The sequence below is a fragment of the Rhinatrema bivittatum genome, chromosome 12 (assembly GCF_901001135.1).
Source record: "Rhinatrema bivittatum chromosome 12, aRhiBiv1.1, whole genome shotgun sequence".
Lineage (NCBI taxonomy): Eukaryota > Metazoa > Chordata > Amphibia > Gymnophiona > Rhinatrematidae > Rhinatrema > Rhinatrema bivittatum.
The window spans coordinates 19,426,637-19,443,865 of NC_042626.1; the positions used below are offsets into that span (position 1 = coordinate 19,426,637).

At 45.7% G+C, this 17,229-nt stretch overlaps 1 protein-coding gene across 1 annotated transcript; it reads right to left on the reverse strand.

Moving 5' to 3' along the window:
• Positions 1 to 15,493: 15,493 nt before the first annotated feature.
• On the reverse strand, positions 15,494 to 16,989 carry GPR25 (G protein-coupled receptor 25). The gene has a single exon (XM_029573602.1). The coding sequence runs from the start codon at positions 16,987 to 16,989 to the stop codon at positions 15,934 to 15,936; it is 1,056 nt and encodes a 351-aa protein (XP_029429462.1). The 3' UTR covers positions 15,494 to 15,933.
• Positions 16,990 to 17,229: the final 240 nt, after the last annotated feature.

A 17,229-nucleotide genomic window follows, 5' to 3' on the forward strand; every position in this document is an offset into this window, starting at 1 on the left:
TTACCTGAAAAAAACCAAACAAACCAGACACTTAGCTTGTACAATTGCTTCTGTTTTTAGTTGGTCCAAATAGCTAGTTTTGTCATCTTCAGACTGTGGCCTCCGCTATTGTTTCTCTGACAGTTTTTTTTTTGCTTCATATCTCTTAGATCAGAAGTATACCAGGGTCTGAGGCCAACTCTCGAGCACTGGAACGTGCTTGTCGGTGGAAAGAAAGATGACTTTGTAGATGGGCTTGAGAAGCCCTATAAACTCAGGCGCAGCTCAGCACAGATCCACTCAGAGGAGCCAACTTTGCATTCGTCATTCCAGGAGGTCAGGAAAGCACATGCGAGGGGTAGGGCCTTCTCCACAGACACCCCTGCACTTTGGAACAGCCTTCCCGCTGAGATCAGACATGGAACCAATTACTTTAGGGAGACGATAAAGACCTGGTTATTTCCATCTTTGTAATACTTGGATTTAGATTGACAATTAAGTTTGGCGGTCTGCATTGGTTTTATTGGGGTTCTGAGTTGGACTTTCTTTAAAGCATAAAGTTCTAAACGTCCTTGTCTGCAGAGCTTAGGACTCTTCTAGGCACATATCTGGGGTCTTTTCTATTTAAAGCTTTAAAAATCCACACCAAAGCTTTGAACTGGTACCTATTCCCAAAAGGGAGCCAGTGCAGCCTCTTTAACAATGGGGAGATGTGATCTGACTGCTTTTGGTTAGATTTGTACAAACTAATTTACATAGGGATAACGGAATGCCTTTTTGCTTTGTCTGTAGCTCCACTCTCTCTCTCCTTCCTTCTCTGCCCGACATTCCCTGACCTCCTGCCTCCTGAACCCTTCCCCCTGAACCCATTTCTCACCTCCTTCCTTGCCGAGCATCACCCTGAGGGACTCTCTGGATCTCCCCCAGAGACTCAGACAATTTGCATCAATTGCAGGGGAAACCCTGAAAGTTTGAGACCTCTGTGTTTACTGCTCCAGCCACTCCCTTTCTGGAAGCCTGCAGGTAGGAGAGCAGTAAGCCTGGAGGACAGGCACTGGCAGGCAGAGTGCAGGGAAAAGGACTCCACTGAGGGTAGAGTAAGGGTGCACAAGTTTGTGACTTGTAGGGGGTAGGAGCAAAGAGAGTGCTGGGATCAGGGAGGGAGGAAGGGAAGATTGGTGGTGGCAGGGAGAGATAGTGTGGATTTACAGAAAGGTTAGTGAATGCATGGAACAGCCTTGGATACAAGGACCCGTAACTGAATTCAAGATAGCATGGGATAAACACAGAGGATCTCTGAGGAAGTGGAAGAAAGTGTAAAGCTGAGCAGTTGGGTGGATGGGCAGACAAAATAGGACATCAAGTTTCTACGATAAACATTTTTCCTTCCTCTTATGCGCCACCACTAATCAAGCTAATAAACAGCAATCTCGGTGTGACCACAACTCAAAAGTTCCCGGGTATGCTGACAGCCCTCTCTCCTCCCCTCATCAGCAGTATCCACCCCCCCCCCCCCCCAGCTCTCTCACTTCAGTCCAGCAGAAGACATAACAGTGACAAGAGGAGGTGGCAGCGGCTCTGTCAGGTCCTGCACGCTCCTCTGTCCTGTGCGGCTGCGATGGCTGGCACAGAGAATGACGCCAGAGCCGTGGCTGCTCCGACTGGTCATCATGCGGTGCAAGCAACACTGGCTCTGCAGCCACAGATGCTAACTTGTGAAAGTTGGACAGGCTGTGTCCCACATAGCCAGTTAGCCACCCCATTCTGACGCCTATGAATTTATGAGTTCTCATTGTTGGTAAGAAATTTAAGAACCCATTACAATAATCTATTCTAGACAATACCATGGCTTGAATCACTTGTGCCAGGCACAGAGCCTCTTTAAAAAAATGGTCTCAGTCTGTGAATTTGATGTAGACAGAAAAAGGCGCTCTTAGTTAGATATGGGACTCCAATCACAGGGCGGTATCCCTGCTGATGAACCTGCAATTTACATGATAGCAAAGCGTCACCTAGTTTAGAGAGGGCATGGCATCTAGCGGTTTGCCCACCCACAGCATCCTTGCCGGCTGCCATGCTGTGTGTTTCTGTGCATGTGTTGCATGTAGCATGCCCCGTATGTATCTCTATGGAAGGGGAGCTGGAAACTTGAGGTGATTTCTGTCTTTGCTGTCAGTGCAGACTTCAGCTGAGAGAAGGATGAGTAAGAGGCTGTCACTGTTAGCTGCTCTTACCACATCCTCTCAGAACCAGACTGTGGGTTATCTGTCTAAGTCAGTCTCAGCATATTAGCGCATCTTGGAAATGTTCTCCTCCAGGTCAAAAGGTTACATAGTGCCAGTCTTCTTTTACTAATCCTCTCTGCACAGTGCACACAGCCTCAGACAGGCTCCTCTGCACATACCTGGTAAGTCCCTGCGTTTTCTGTCTTGTAGATAGAAGCTGTGTTTTGGATAGCTTTTGGGCCCATAGGCCCAGTAATTTCCTAGCCTAAGTTTGGGGTCCTCTTGTTGCGAATTTTGCTGTGAACAGAAAGTGCTGCAGATTTAGATCAATTCATGAAGCAAGGAGCAGTCCAAAAAGATGATTCTTCCACTGTCAGAGAGAGGGATGTTGGCCATTACAGTTTATTATTACTAATCATCATTTGCACAGCCAGCTGTACACCGCGCTTTCCGAGACACGTAAGTGAAGGCGTTTGCTCCTTGTTTATCCTAAGCTAAACTAAAATCTTAAGCACTCATAATATGCAGTAAGAAACATTGACTCACAAATGTACCAGAGCTCAAATCATGTTTCCCTCTGCAGAAGAATTTAAAAAGTCTCTTTTATTTAAAAAAAAAAAAAAAAAAAAGTTTTTTTCATGTTGGATGATTTTCAGCAGCTCCCAGTGATGGGGATGCATGGGAAGAGTGAAATCTGAGTAGGGCGATCCCTAAATACTACACCTGGGCATTCTTATCCCAGTGTGTTATCACCCCTTACTGCACATGGGCATCCTTTATCCCCTGAGTTACCCTTCCATTCTGCATCCAGGAATCCTGAGCCCCGTGTTTTACCCTCCCACACTGCACCTGGGCATCCTTGATCTCCTGTGTGCTACCATCCCTTACTACACATGGGTATCCTTAATCCCATCCGTCACCCTCCCATATTGCACTGGAGCATCCTTAACCCCCTCGTGTCACCCCTCCCTTATCACACACAGGTATCCTTAAGTCCATGTGTCATTTTCCATACTGCACTAGGACATAATAAAACTGAAGACAATTTATTTGCAATAAAGAAACATGACCTTCTTCTGATAAGGAAAGGTATTTTTCATCTTGTCATCAAGTTTTCTCTTGTTTTATACCATGGGGAAAACAGTAGATTATGGTAAGATTCAAAACTTGCCAGAAGAATATTTTCTGCCAGGAAACAACCATTTGCAGCTCCTGGCAGCCGGCTGTTGACTCCCCTTCCTTATGGGTAATAAATGGGTTTGCCCTGTGAGTGCCCTCTAAGAGTAGTCAACTCCCAGAACCACAGATGCTCAGATTCTGTTCCAACAGCAGTAAAAACGAGGCACAAGCAGCTGGTGACTCATAGCGGAGCTAGAGAGGTGCCCATAACTGCCACACTACACTCATTCCCATACTCCCCTGCACTCCAGAAATCAGTCACAGGTGCCAATACAGCTGGCACTTTCCCACCAGACCAGTGCCCCCTTGAGCAGAGAAACACACACAAAGCCAGTCTGAGTGCAACCAGTGTCAGTAAGAATGTGAAATTAATTGAATCCTCTTGGCATATGGGGAGACTCTGATCCTGAGCAAACATTATGAGGGTAGACTGTAATCTCTAACCCTGAGCACACTCGGAGACTCTTGCAAACATCATGAGGGGAGACTTAATCTCTAACCCTGAGTACACTCGGAGACTCTTGCAAACATCATGAGGGGAGACTGTAATCTCTAACCCTGAGCACACTCGGAAACTCTTGCAAACATCATGAGGGGAGACTGTAATCTCTAACTGAGCACACTCGGAGACTCTTGCAAACATCATGAGGGGAGACAATCTCTAACCCTGAGTACACTCGGAGACTCTTGCAAACATCATGAGGGGAGACTGTAATCTCTAACCCTGAGCACACTCGGAAACTCTTGCAAACATCATGAGGGGAGACTGTAATCTCTAACTGAGCACACTCGGAGACTCTTGCAAACATCATGAGGGGAGACTTAATCTCTAACCCTGAGCACACTCGGAGACTCTTGCAAACATCATGAGGGGAGACTGTAATCTCTAACCCTGAGCACACTCGGAAACTCTTGCAAACATCATGAGGGGAGACTGTAATCTCTAACTGAGCACACTCGGAGACTCTTGCAAACATCATGAGGGGAGACTTAATCTCTAACCCTGAGTACACTTGGAGACTCTTGCAAACATCATGAGGGGAGACTTAATCTCTAACCCTGATCACACTCGGAGACTCTTGCAAACATCATGAAGGGAGACTGTAATCTCTAACCCTGAGCACACTCGGAGACTCTTGCAAACATCATGAGGGGAGACTTAATCTCTAACCCTGAGCACACTCGTAGACTCTTGCAAACATCATGAGGGGAGACTTAATCTCTAACCCTGAGCACACTCGGAGACTCTTGCAAACATCATGAGGGGAGACTGTAATCTCTAACCCTGAGCACACTCGGAAACTCTTGCAAACATCATGAGGGGAGACTGTAATCTCTAACTGAGCACACTCGGAGACTCTTGCAAACATCATGAGGGGAGCCTTAATCTCTAACCCTGAGCACACTCGGAGACTCTTGCAAACATCATGAGGGGAGACTGTAATCTCTAACCCTGAGCACACTCGGAAACTCTTGCAAACATCATGAGGGGAGACTGTAATCTCTAACTGAGCACACTCGGAGACTCTTGCAAACATCATGAGGGGAGACTTAATCTCTAACCCTGAGTACACTCGGAGACTCTTGCAAACATCATGAGGGGAGACTTAATCTCTAACCCTGATCACACTCGGAGACTCTTGCAAACATCATGAAGGGAGACTGTAATCTCTAACCCTGAGCACACTCGGAGACTCTTGCAAACATCATGAGGGGAGACTTAATCTCTAACCCTGAGCACACTCGTAGACTCTTGCAAACATCATGAGGGGAGACTTAATCTCTAACCCTGAGCACACTCGGAGACTCTTGCAAACATCATGAAGGGAGACTGCAATCTCTAACTCTGAGTACACTCGGAGACTCTTGCAAACATCATGAAAGGAGGCTGTAATCTCTAACTCTGAGCACACTCGGAGACTCTTGCAAACATCATGAAGGGAGGCTGTAATCTCTAACTGAGCACACTCGGAGACTCTTGCAAACATCATGAGGGGAGACTTAATCTCTAACCCTGAGCACACTCGGAGACTCTTGCAAACATCATGAGGGGAGACTGTAATCTCTAACCCTGAGCACACTCGGAGACTCTTGCAAACATCATGAGGGGAGACTTAATCTCTAACCCTGAGCACACTCGTAGACTCTTGCAAACATCATGAGGGGAGACTGTAATCTCTAACCCTGAGCACACTCGGAGACTCTTGCAAACATCATGAGGGGAGACTTAATCTCTAACCCTGAGTACACTCGGAGACTCTTGCAAACATCATGAGGGGAGACTTAATCTCTAACCCTGAGTACACTCGGAGACTCTTGCAAACATCATGAGGGGAGACTGTAATCTCTAACTCTGAGCACACTCGGAGACTCTTGCAAACATCATGAGGGGAGACTGTAATCTCTAACCCTGAGCACAATTGGAGACTCTTGCAAACATCCTGAAGGGAGACTTAATCTCTAACCCTGAGCACACTCGGAGACTCTTGCAAACATCATGAGGGGAGACTGTAATCTCTAACCCTGAGCACAATTGGAGACTCTTGCAAACATCCTGAAGGGAGACTTAATCTCTAACCCTGAGCACAATTGGAGACTCTTGCAAACATCATGAGGGGAGACTTAATTTCTAACCCTGAGCACACTCGGAGACTCTTGCAAACATCATGAGGGGAGACTTAATTTCTAACCCTGAGCACACTCGGAGACTCTTGCAAACATCATAGGGGAGCCGTTCCATCCCCTTTATCATTTTTGCCGCCCATCTCTGTACTTTTTCTAGTTCTGCTATATCTTTTTTTGAAATAGAGCAACCAGAATACACAGAGTACTCAAGGTGCAGTTGCACCATGGAGTGATACATAGAAACATAGAAACATAGAAATTATGGTGGAAAAGGACCAATGGTCCACTCAGTCTGCCCAGCAAGCTTCCCATGGTAGTATCTGCCGCGCCGTGCAGGTTACCCACATGGATCACTCAGTGCTGCTTGATGTGCTAAGCATTTTGAATTTGGCCGTAGAAGCAGCCAAGTGTTTTACCCTAATGTCTGTGCATCAGTGCCCCAGACTGTAAAAAAGTCAGGGCTCGTAAGAACATGCCATACTGGGTCAGACCAAGGATCCATCAAGCCCAGCATCCTGTTTCCAGGCCATAAGAACCTGGCAAGTACCCGAAAACTAAGTCTATTCCATGTTACCATTGCTAATGGCAGTGGCTATTCTCTAAGTGAACTTAATAGCAGGTAATGGACTTCTCCTCCAAGAACTTATCCAATCCTTTTTTAAACACAGCTATTCTAACTGCACTAACCACATCCTCTGGCAACAAATTCCAGAGTTTAATTGTGCGTTGAGTAAAAAAGAACTTTCTCCGATTAGTTTTAAATGTGCCCCATGCTAACTTCATGGAGTGTCCCCTAGTCTTTCTACTATCCGAAAGAGTAAATAACCGATTCACATCTACCCGTTCTAGACCTCTCATGATTTTAAACACCTCTATCATATCCCCCCTCAGTCGTCTCTTCTCCAAGCTGAAAAGTCCTAACCTCTTTAGTCTTTCCTCATAGGGGAGCTGTTCCATCCCCTTTATCATTTTGATCGCCCTTCTCTGTACCTTCTCCATCGCTATTATATCTTTTTTGAGATGCGGCGACCAGAATTGTACACAGTATTCATTCAAGGTGCGGTCTCACCATGGAGCGATATAGAGGCATTATGACATTTTCCGTTTTATTCACCATTCCCTTTCTAATAATTCCCAACATTCTGTTTGCTTTTTTGACTGCCGCAGCACACTGAACCGACGATTTCAATGTGTTATCCACTATAACGCCTAGATCTCTTTCTTGGGTAGTAGCACCTAATATGGAACCTAACATCGTGTAACTTTAGCATGGGTTATTTTTCCCTATATGCATCACCTTGCACTTATCCACATTAAATTTCATCTGCCATTTTGATGCCCAATTTTCCAGTCTCACAAGGTCTTCCTGCAATTTATCACACACTGCTTCTGATTTAACTACTCTGAACAATTTTGTATCATCTGCAAATTTGATTATCTCACTCGTCGTATTTCTTTCCTGATCATTTATAAATATATTGAAAAGTAAGGGTCCCAATACAGATCCCTGAGGCACTCACTGCACACTCCCTTCCACTGAGAAAATTGTCCATTTAATCCTACTTTCTGTTTCCTATCTTTTAGCCAGTTTGTAATCCACGAAAGGACATTGCCACCTATCCCATGACTTTTTACTTTTCCTAGAAGCCTCTCATGAGGAACTTTGTCAAACGCCTTCTGAAAATCCAAGTACACTACATCTACCGGTTCACCTTTATCCACATGTTTATTAACTCCTTCAAAAAAGTGAAGCAGATTTGTGAGGCAAGACTTGCCTTGGGTAAAGCCATGCTGACTTTGTTCCATTAAACCATGTCTTCAGGTACAATAGATGATTTTAATGATAGGTTACAAATTTTTACTAATAGGTCTGAAATTTCATTTTTTAGTTCCTTCAGAACTCTGGGGTGTATACCATCTGGTCCAGGTGATTTACTACTCTTCAGTTTGTCAATCAGGTCTACCACATCTTCTACGTTCACCATGATTTGGTTCAGTCCATCTGAATCATTACCCATGAAAACCTTCTCCAGTATGGGTACCTCCCCAACATCCTCTTCATGTTGGTTGTCGCTGAATCCAAAATCCTCTTTCCCTCCACCACCCCCCCCCCCCCCCCATCAAAGCAGAGAGCGATGTAGCATCAAGGCTTATTGATTAAGAATAGTAATCCCATTCCTTCTGTTAAGGGCAGTAACTGCTGCTCTGTGCAGGTTACCCTCATGCTTATTAGTTCCCCACACCATAAGAGTCGGGACCCTCATTAGCTGCTGTCTGAATCCAATTCCCCTTGTCCCCTGCTATTGAAGCAGAGAGCAATGTTGGAGTTGCATCAAAAGTATCAGGCTTATTGGTTAAGGGTAGTAACCGCCGCACCAACAAGTTATCCCAATGCACATTTTCTTCGTTTCCTTTAGGACTTGGCCGTAGAAGCAGTCCTGTGCTTGTTCCCTTATATCAGTACCCAGATACAAAAGCATAATGGTATCCTTTGTTTTATTCTCCATTCCTTTCCTAATAATACCTAACATTCTATTTGCTTTTTTAACCACTGCCATGTGCTGGACCGAGGATTTCAAAGCATTGTCCACAATGATTCCAAGATCCTTTCCTGGGTGGTGATGCCTAATATGCAACCAAGCATCATATATATATATATATATATATATATATATATATATATATATATATATATATATATAGTTTGGATTATTCTTCCCTTTGTGCATCACTTTGCACTTGTCCACATTAAATTTCATCTACCATTTAGATGCCCAGTCCCCCAGTTTTGAAAGGTCCTCTTGCAATTTCTCACAATTGGTTTGTGATCTAATAGCTTTGAATAATTTTGAGTCATCTGCAAATCTGATCACATATTCATCACTCCCTTTTTCAGATCAATTATAAATATATAAAAAGCACTGGTTCCAGTACAGATCGCTGGGGCACTCCACTACCCACCCCTCTCCATTGAGAGAAATAACCAATTCAGTCCTACTTTCTATCCTATGACTCTTCACATTTCTTGATGAGTCCCTTATAAGGGACTTTGTCAAATGCAGTCTAAAAATCCAGATACACTATATCAACTGTCCACCCTTTTCCACATGTTTGTTAACCTCTTTAAAACAATCTAACAAATTTTAAGGCAAGACTTTCCTTTGCTAAATTCATGTTGGCTTTGCCCCATTAGTCTGTGCCTATCCAGGTGGTCAGTAATTTTGTTCGTCGGAATGGCTTCTACCTATTGCCTGACACCAACATCAGTCTCTCCGGCCGATAGTTTCCTAGATCTCTCCTGGAGCCCTTTTTCAAAATGGGCATTATGTTAGCCTCCCTTCAATCAACAAGCACGGTAACTGATTTGAATGAAAAGTTAGATATTAGTAGTAATATGTCTGCAATTTCAGTTTTGTGTGTGTGTGTGTGAGAGAGAAAAGCTTGCATTACTCCTGGTTGAGTTGTACCTGTTCTATTACAGGGCAGTGCTGCCTGCCCTATACCTGTTCTATATGGTGGTGGGGTGGCGTGTGTGTGTGTGTGTGTGTGTGAGGGAGGTGAAGTGTTAATCGTTTCATATGGTGGAAGACTGTTAACAACATAAGAAACTGCCATACTGGGTCAGACCAAGGATCCATCAAGCCCAGCATCCTGTTTCCAACAGTGGTCAATCCAGACACAGGAATGGTGGTTGGGGAGTAGGTGGGAGTGGATCCTGCCTTCCTTCCATCACTTCATCCTGTGAGCAAGGCTTACTCTCAAGAGAACAGTGTGTATGGTCTTAGGTGCCAGCCCTTATTTGAATGAAATCTACTCGGTTAGTGCTTGTAGTATTCTTCCTAGGCTGAGCCTGTGGCTGGTCCCTTGTGGAGAGTGGTGCTTTCCATTTCACTCATCTCTCTCCCTCCGCCCCTAGGCTGTCAGCAGTTTCTATTTCATTACTTCCAGTAGCTCTGGCTCTCTCTCTCTCTGAGATTTCATTTTACCTTTCAGAGTGAGAGATCGAGCCTTGAAGCTGCAGTGCTGCTGCGTAAGTAACACATCAGACTGTGTAGGGCAGGGCAGGAGAAATGATTTTAGGGAGACTGGCCCTGCCTAACCTCACAATTTTGCAGGAGAAGGGATAATTCTAAAGTTTTGTTGAGTTGAAACTGTAAAAAGAAGGTCAACAGACCATGGCGAGTCCTTTTTTTGTTGGAAACAATACATTTGTGATGAGCTTTTGAGCTCTCTGCTTCCTTCAACACAGAATGAGCTAGGGATACATAAGTAAATTACAGGTTGCATTACAAGGCAGGTGGAGTGAGCTGGAAAGGAAAAAGATGGGGTGGAGGAGGGGGGCAAGGGAGTTGAGGAGAAGGGTGATGTGTTTAGGAAAGGGTTGAGAAAACTGAGGGTAATAAATAGCAAAGATCATGTGGAGCCCCTACATCCAAATGAATATTGACAGGGTGGAGGGCGTCCAGAGAAAATGGTGTAGGGTCTGCAATGAGACTAAAGGACCCTAGAGGAGAAGGCAGGGGAGATATGAGAGAGACATTGCAATACCTCAAAGGTACAAGTCAGGCACAAGAAGCAAACGTTTCCAAAGAACAGCAAGCTGTAGAACTGGAGGCCATGGCGAAAGGCTCCAGGGGGGCAGAGTCAGGAGCAGCATCAGAAAATATTTCTTCACTGAAAGAGGATGGACTCAGAAGAGCATGGGATAAGCACAGAGGCACAGTAGTGGCAAAAAAAATCAGCCGAGGGTCTGTGGCATTGCACAGAGGGAAGCTGGGCAGACGCGATGGACCTAATGGTCTTCATCTGCCATCATATTCTGTGACAGTGGTAGGAACAGGTTTGGAAGGCTGCACTATTACAAGCCACCCCCCTTTCACCCTCAGGAATACAGGCAAGAAGGCGAGGTGAAAAGGGCAGAGAAGGAATCAGGACCTAGTGAGACTGTTTGCCAAGGGGTAGTTGGCTTGGTGCCTGCAGGCTGCAAATCCTCAGAAACCAATGGGGGTTGGTTCTGGCAGGTTGGCGGTGGCCAAGTGCTGTCCCGCAAGGCCACGGGATCCCAGGACGCTGGATGTTTGGACAGCAGCCTCACTAGCTTGGTAGGTGACTAGATTATTACAAAACCTGATGGTAAAATAGATAGGGATCAGAGACTTGGCTGCTGGATTAAGCATGAGACCTTGTATGGTCATCTGTCTAGGATGATCAAGAACCAATGAAGAAGGAAACAAAAATGACCTGGCTAAGAAGAGATAACCTAGTAATGGTCAAACTTCTATGGCTGGGAGCCAGGATCTATTCTTGCAGGAATAACTGTGCAGACTGGTTGGGACAGTTGGTCTTTTTCTGCTGTCATGTACTATGTGATTATGTTACTCTGAGAGAGAGTTCTACTGTGCTTTTTTAGCTCCATTGCCTGTATTTATTTACATCTAACATGTACCAAATTCTAGATTTTGCCGGTAATTAGTGTTTTCAAGGTTTTGATTGAGGGTACGCTCTGTACTCTTCCTGGCCTGGCCCTCCATACCCCGTTGCTGTCTCCCTGAAGTCAGCAATGGAAATGTAGCCTGTATGGCACAGGGTGGCTCAGTGTCCTGCTGAAGGTCAAACAGTTACAGGTCAATACTATATCAAGTGCAAAAAAACCGTGCAACCAAACTGGGCACATGTTTTCCCAACATGTGCACTTCCCCCTTTCCTAGGTGCCTGATGCAGTATGCAAATGAGCTGCCGGGCTAAGAGGAACATGCTAGGGATAAATTGTGTGTCCCCTAGCATGTTCATGGCATCGGGCACCCAGGAGATGAGGCTGTGTGCCGATTAGGAAAATGGACGCTCAATTAATAAGCATCCATTTTCCTAACTGGACACTCGTAAATTGAGCATCTGTTTTCCTAACCTGACCAACATCAAGATTTCTTTTCATGCTATTAAGTAGGAGGAACCACAGAAATGCAGTATTTTTGGCTTTTTTGTGGTGCCAGCTCCGGGCTGGTGTTGTTTTGCACGTTAAAACGTGCATGTTGGGCGCACAGTGATTTTTTACATCAGGGGAAATATCTAATAGCCTCATATCCATGGCATTTACATGTGATGAGTGCTATTAGCTACACGCTGGTTTGGACGCATGTTTTGGATGTGCTAATCCCATTATTGCATGGGGAGTTATTGTAGCATATCCAAAACATGCATCCAACCCCACGTCAAGCTGTATGCTAGGCTGCGCACACTGTATTGCATCGGCCTGTAAATGCAGGAAAACTGTGCGGAAGGGGAGTCACAGCAGGTTGATGTTTGGTGCAAGCAGAGAACACCAGAGGGTGCCAGCGCTGCATGGACGGCTGCAATGAGTGCATGTCCTATCTGGAGCATCTGTTCTGGGGAGGGTGGTGAAGAAAAAGCGGAGAGCAGAAAAGGAGGAATTTTTGGAGGACAACAAGTTAAAAACAGAAGTGCTGAACAAATACTTTACTTCAGTTTTCTCCTAAGAAGAGGTTGAGGAAGGTCACATCCGTTTCAGCGGGTAAAAACGTACCTTGCCGACTTTCTAGTACACGCGAGAAACGGAGAGCATGGGTGTAGTTTTATTAATAAGATGCACACATACTCTCCAAATGAACATCCCTAGTAGAAGGACCAGAGAGAGTTGAAAGTGGTGCTTTATAGTAGTGGCACAGAACAGAGTGTTTGAATGAAAATAGCAAACCTGAAAACGGACAAAGCTCGGGATTCATCCTAGGATATTAAGGGAACTCAGAAAAGTTTTGGTTGGATCTGTTCCATCGATCTTTGGAGATGGGTGTGGTTCCGTTGTCTCTCGTCATAAAAGAGGTAATAGGGAGGAGGTGGGAAGGTGCAGGCAGATTAGCCTCATCTCAGTGGTGGATACATGAATAGAGACTCTACTAAAGGAAAAAATAGTGAAGCATCTTGCTTCAGCAGGTTGCAGGATCTGAAGCAGCATGGTTTTATCAAATTGGGATCATGCCAGACAAAATCTTAACAGCTTAATTTGATTGGGTGACTAGTGATGTAGATCATGGGCAGGTGCTGGATGTGGTGTAGTTGAATTTGAGCAAAGCTTTCGATACAGTCCCACACAGAAGGCTCATAAATCAATTGAGCAGCCTGGGGGTGGGCTTCAAAGAGGTGGACTGGATTAAAAAGTGACTGAGGGATGGACAACAGAGGGTGGTAGTAAATGGAAGTCATGCTGAGAAATCAAGGGCATATAGTAGAGTGCCTCAGGGATTGTAGAATCCCATGCAGGCATTACACGGATACAAGTAAAGGGCATATAGTAGAGTGCCTCAGGGATTGTAGAACCCCATGCAGGCATTACACTGATATAAGTAAAGGGCATATAGTAGAGTGCCTCAGGGATTGTAGAACCCCATGCAGGGGTTACACTGATACAAGTAAAGCCTGAAACCAGCACAGACAGCTGAAGAGCTGATCTTCCCCACACCCCCAGCAGGTATCACACCCGATATGTGTACAGCTCAAACAGCTGATGAGCGGGTCTGCATCTGAACCCCAAGCAAGTCAGTTTCCAGATCAGAGAGTCTGATATCAAATATATGTTCTAAACAGATTTTATTTTAATTATTTTCAAGAAAGACATGCAGGTTGCAAAGGAATCAGCCACATATTTCAGCCCAGGATTCAAATGATAGGATGAGATAAAGTGTAAACATACATTATACAATTTGTGTGATGGGCAGCTTACGTACAGGAGTAGTTAAGAAGCACAGGCAAGGCTGCTTTCTGGTTGGTTCCGTTTCATTTTCCTTCGCTTCTCTTAGGCATGGATAGGCAGAATTCTTACGTTATTTCTTTTTTTTCTTTTTTTTTTTATAAATCTCTTCATTGGCATAAAGACAGAAGAATAATACCACAAAATGAAAACACATCCAAATATCAAATATAGCCAAGCTTCACATTTGTTATTTCACATGTCCTCATATATTTGTGAAGATAACAAACTACTATCACTGCCAAGACATCCACACATGCACACCTACACATGTGCACACACACTCACACACACACAGTGAACAAATAACATCAGATCATAACTTTAAAGATGTCTGCTTATGAGAATCCATTTTCCTCAGTTAATAAACCATGCACAATGTTTTTTTCAAATCCCAAGAAATCCAGTCAATACATCTGCTCTACAATTCTATAAAATATTTAACATGCAGGGATCTAGTGACCCAAATGTAAAAATTCCATTTCCATCATGAATTATTATATTCTATTTCATCTCAAAGTTCCTCAGTGGCCTCCACATTGTGAGCATGTTTAGTAAATACTATTTTTTCTATTATTTTATGGTTTTGAATGCATACGTACATACAATCAGCATGCATGCATACCTCCTCTCCCCCCATATCCATATATCCTACTTTTCAAATACTTGTCCCAGCACACTCATATCACATCTCTGCCCCTCCACACATACACATATACCCTAGCACTGCTCACCCACACGATTACATACCCTAACCCCACCCATACAAATACCTAAGCACCATCCACACACCTGCAATACCCACCACAAACACAAACACAAATGCATACCCACACCCACAATCTGCCTCTTCACACATACCCAGCACTGCTCACTCCAAAAGACACTCAACACTGCTCCCCACGCAGAATCCAAGACCACCCCCACACAAAACCGTCGGCCTACACCCACATACATTCTGCTCCTCTACAAACACACACCCCAGTATCCGATACAGCTACAAATATTCACCTACACACACACAGAGAGCAAAATACCCTCCTCAGACACATATCATACATCCCACATATGCCCACTCCTGCACCCAGATATGATATAAATATGACCCAGAGCTCTCCAGTACATGCACACATATGCCAGCACCACCCCCCCCCCCCCCGAGCACTCTCCTTGAGGTAACTCTGAGAAACTCTTTTCTCACCCCCACAGAGCCCATGTCCTGAGATACTGAAAGAAATCCCAGGCAAAGCATGAAAACCCCTGCCCCAGGAAAAAAAAAAAACAACAAAAAATCTTCTCTCTTCTTTTAACTTTGTTCTCAAAATCTCTTTTTAAAAACAAAAGGGGGTTGTAGATGTTGTTTTCTGAGGCAGAAGGACCCTCCTAGGAACCCCAGCAGCACATTTTAGCAGCATTGAAGTGAAACAAAAGCAGGTTATATAGGCAGTGAGAGAAAGCATTTGGCAGCACTGGTGGCAGCTGGAGGGCCAGTCGCTGACCCAGGGGAATGTGCTTGATTAGGAAGGGGAGAGTATTAAACGGAAGAGAACCCCGGCTGCAAACCTCGGAGCTAGGGGTCTCCCACTGCCTCAGCACTACAGCATCAGAAGTAAGGGGACCCCCAGGAGGAAAAAACATTAAGGAGAAAACATGCTTTAACTCTGTTTACAGTCTCCCTATGATAAAACAAATCATTTGCAGGAACAAGACTTTGGCATCAGATAAATAACCTCTTTCTGTGCGTTGCATGTTACTCTCGGCCGCTGCTGAGGGGTGGGGGTGGGGGAAAAACCTGCCTGTATCCTTTACCCCATCACATATTGCCCAGTCAGAGTTACTTGTAAGCATTCTGTAACTGAAATCTTCCTTCCCTCTGTCTGATGACACGTGAAGGAGAAAGAACAACCTAGGTTTCCTCTGCCAGGTTGATTCTGCAGTAGCTAAGGTCAGAAAAAAAATATACATAACCTGAGATAACTTGCCATGCAAGCTCTGGAGAAAACAAAGTTATGTGGTAACTTATTTAATCTGGCAAACGCTTTAAAGAAATATTTCTAATCAATGAGAAATCACAGCAGACCTTTAAGTCCTGCTTTTCAGCTCTTGGCAGTAGGGAGTGTCCCGTCCCCCCCCTGCAGCTCTGGTAAACATGGGGGTCCAGTGCTAACCCCTGCGGGGGAATAGAGCACTGCTATGGGAGGAGAAGGTGATGGAGGAGCCGGCGGTAGCCTCCACAGGCCTGGGCTTCTGGAAGAGCTGCAAGGACTTCCTGAGGAGCTGCTGGCGGAAGTGACGGTCCAGGAAGATGTAGATGATGGGATTCACGCAGCTGTGGGTGAAGGCAAGACAGGCTGTGAGGGTGAGGCCCCAGCGCAGGGTCTGCATGCTGCCACAAGACAGGGACACCCAGTCAAGGCTACAGAAGATGGCGATGCTGCTCAAGGTGTTGAAAGGCAGCCACGAGCAGAGGAAGGTGCCCACGATGGTGAAGATGATCTTCAGAGAGTTTCTCCGGCTCCGGCCCTGCTGGCAGTGCCGGCGTAGCCTGGCCAAGATGGAGCAGTAACAGAAGAGGATGATGACCAGGGGCAGGAGGAAGGTGAGGAGCAGCATTGCCAGCTTGGTGCTGCTCAGGATGACTGATGAGGCCTCCCCGCAGACACCGTGGGTAGTCTCCTTGCTGAGCCTTCTGGAGACTAAGCTTGGGATGCCCAGCAGTAAGGAGACTGTCCAGATGCTACCGCTGGTGGTGAGGACACAGCGTGGTGTCCGCAGAGCCCGGGACCTGTGTGGCCTCACGATGGCTAGATAGCGGTCCAGGCTCATGCCCATCAGGAAGAGGGTGCCCGAGTAGCGGGTCACCGTAATGCTGTAGCTGCTGACAGTGCAAAGGCCGGCACCAAAAAGCCACTGGTTGCCCAGAGCCGCTGACACGGCCCAGAAGGGCAAGGTGAGGACGAAGACCAGGTCTGCCACAGCTAGGTTAATGACAAAGGTGTCCACCAGGCGCCGGGGCCCTCGCTTCCCCATCATCAGTGCCACCACAAAAAGGTTCCCGAAGAAGCCGAGAAAGAACGAGATGACGTAGAGGACGGGGATGTAGACATGGCTGTAAGGCAGCTCCTCCTGAGGGCACCCTATGAGACCGGCGTCAGTGGTGTAATCCTCGTAAGCCACGCTCCAGGCAGTCACCCCCATCTTCAGGCTGAGCCCGTCCATGCAAGCTGGCACGCTGCCGTTTCTGGAGCTGTTTGCGCGTCAGCTCATTTCTTTTTTTCCCTTGGGGCGGGACCGACACCCTACAGCTGGGCTTAGATTTGTTCAGACGAAAGGACCTCCTCCCCCACATCCTATGGCAGTGGCACTTGCAACTTATTTTGTACATCAGCCTAAAATCCTGTGCATTATCTGCAACCTGGAAAAAAAAGCAATCTCTCATGTACAGCGTTTTCATGTGTT

What these genes read in the sequence shown, in the direction of transcription:
- GPR25 (XM_029573602.1), bottom strand. Translation starts at nt 16,989, where the DNA reads ATGGACGGGCTCAGCCTGAAGATGGGGGTGACTGCCTGGAGCGTGGCT.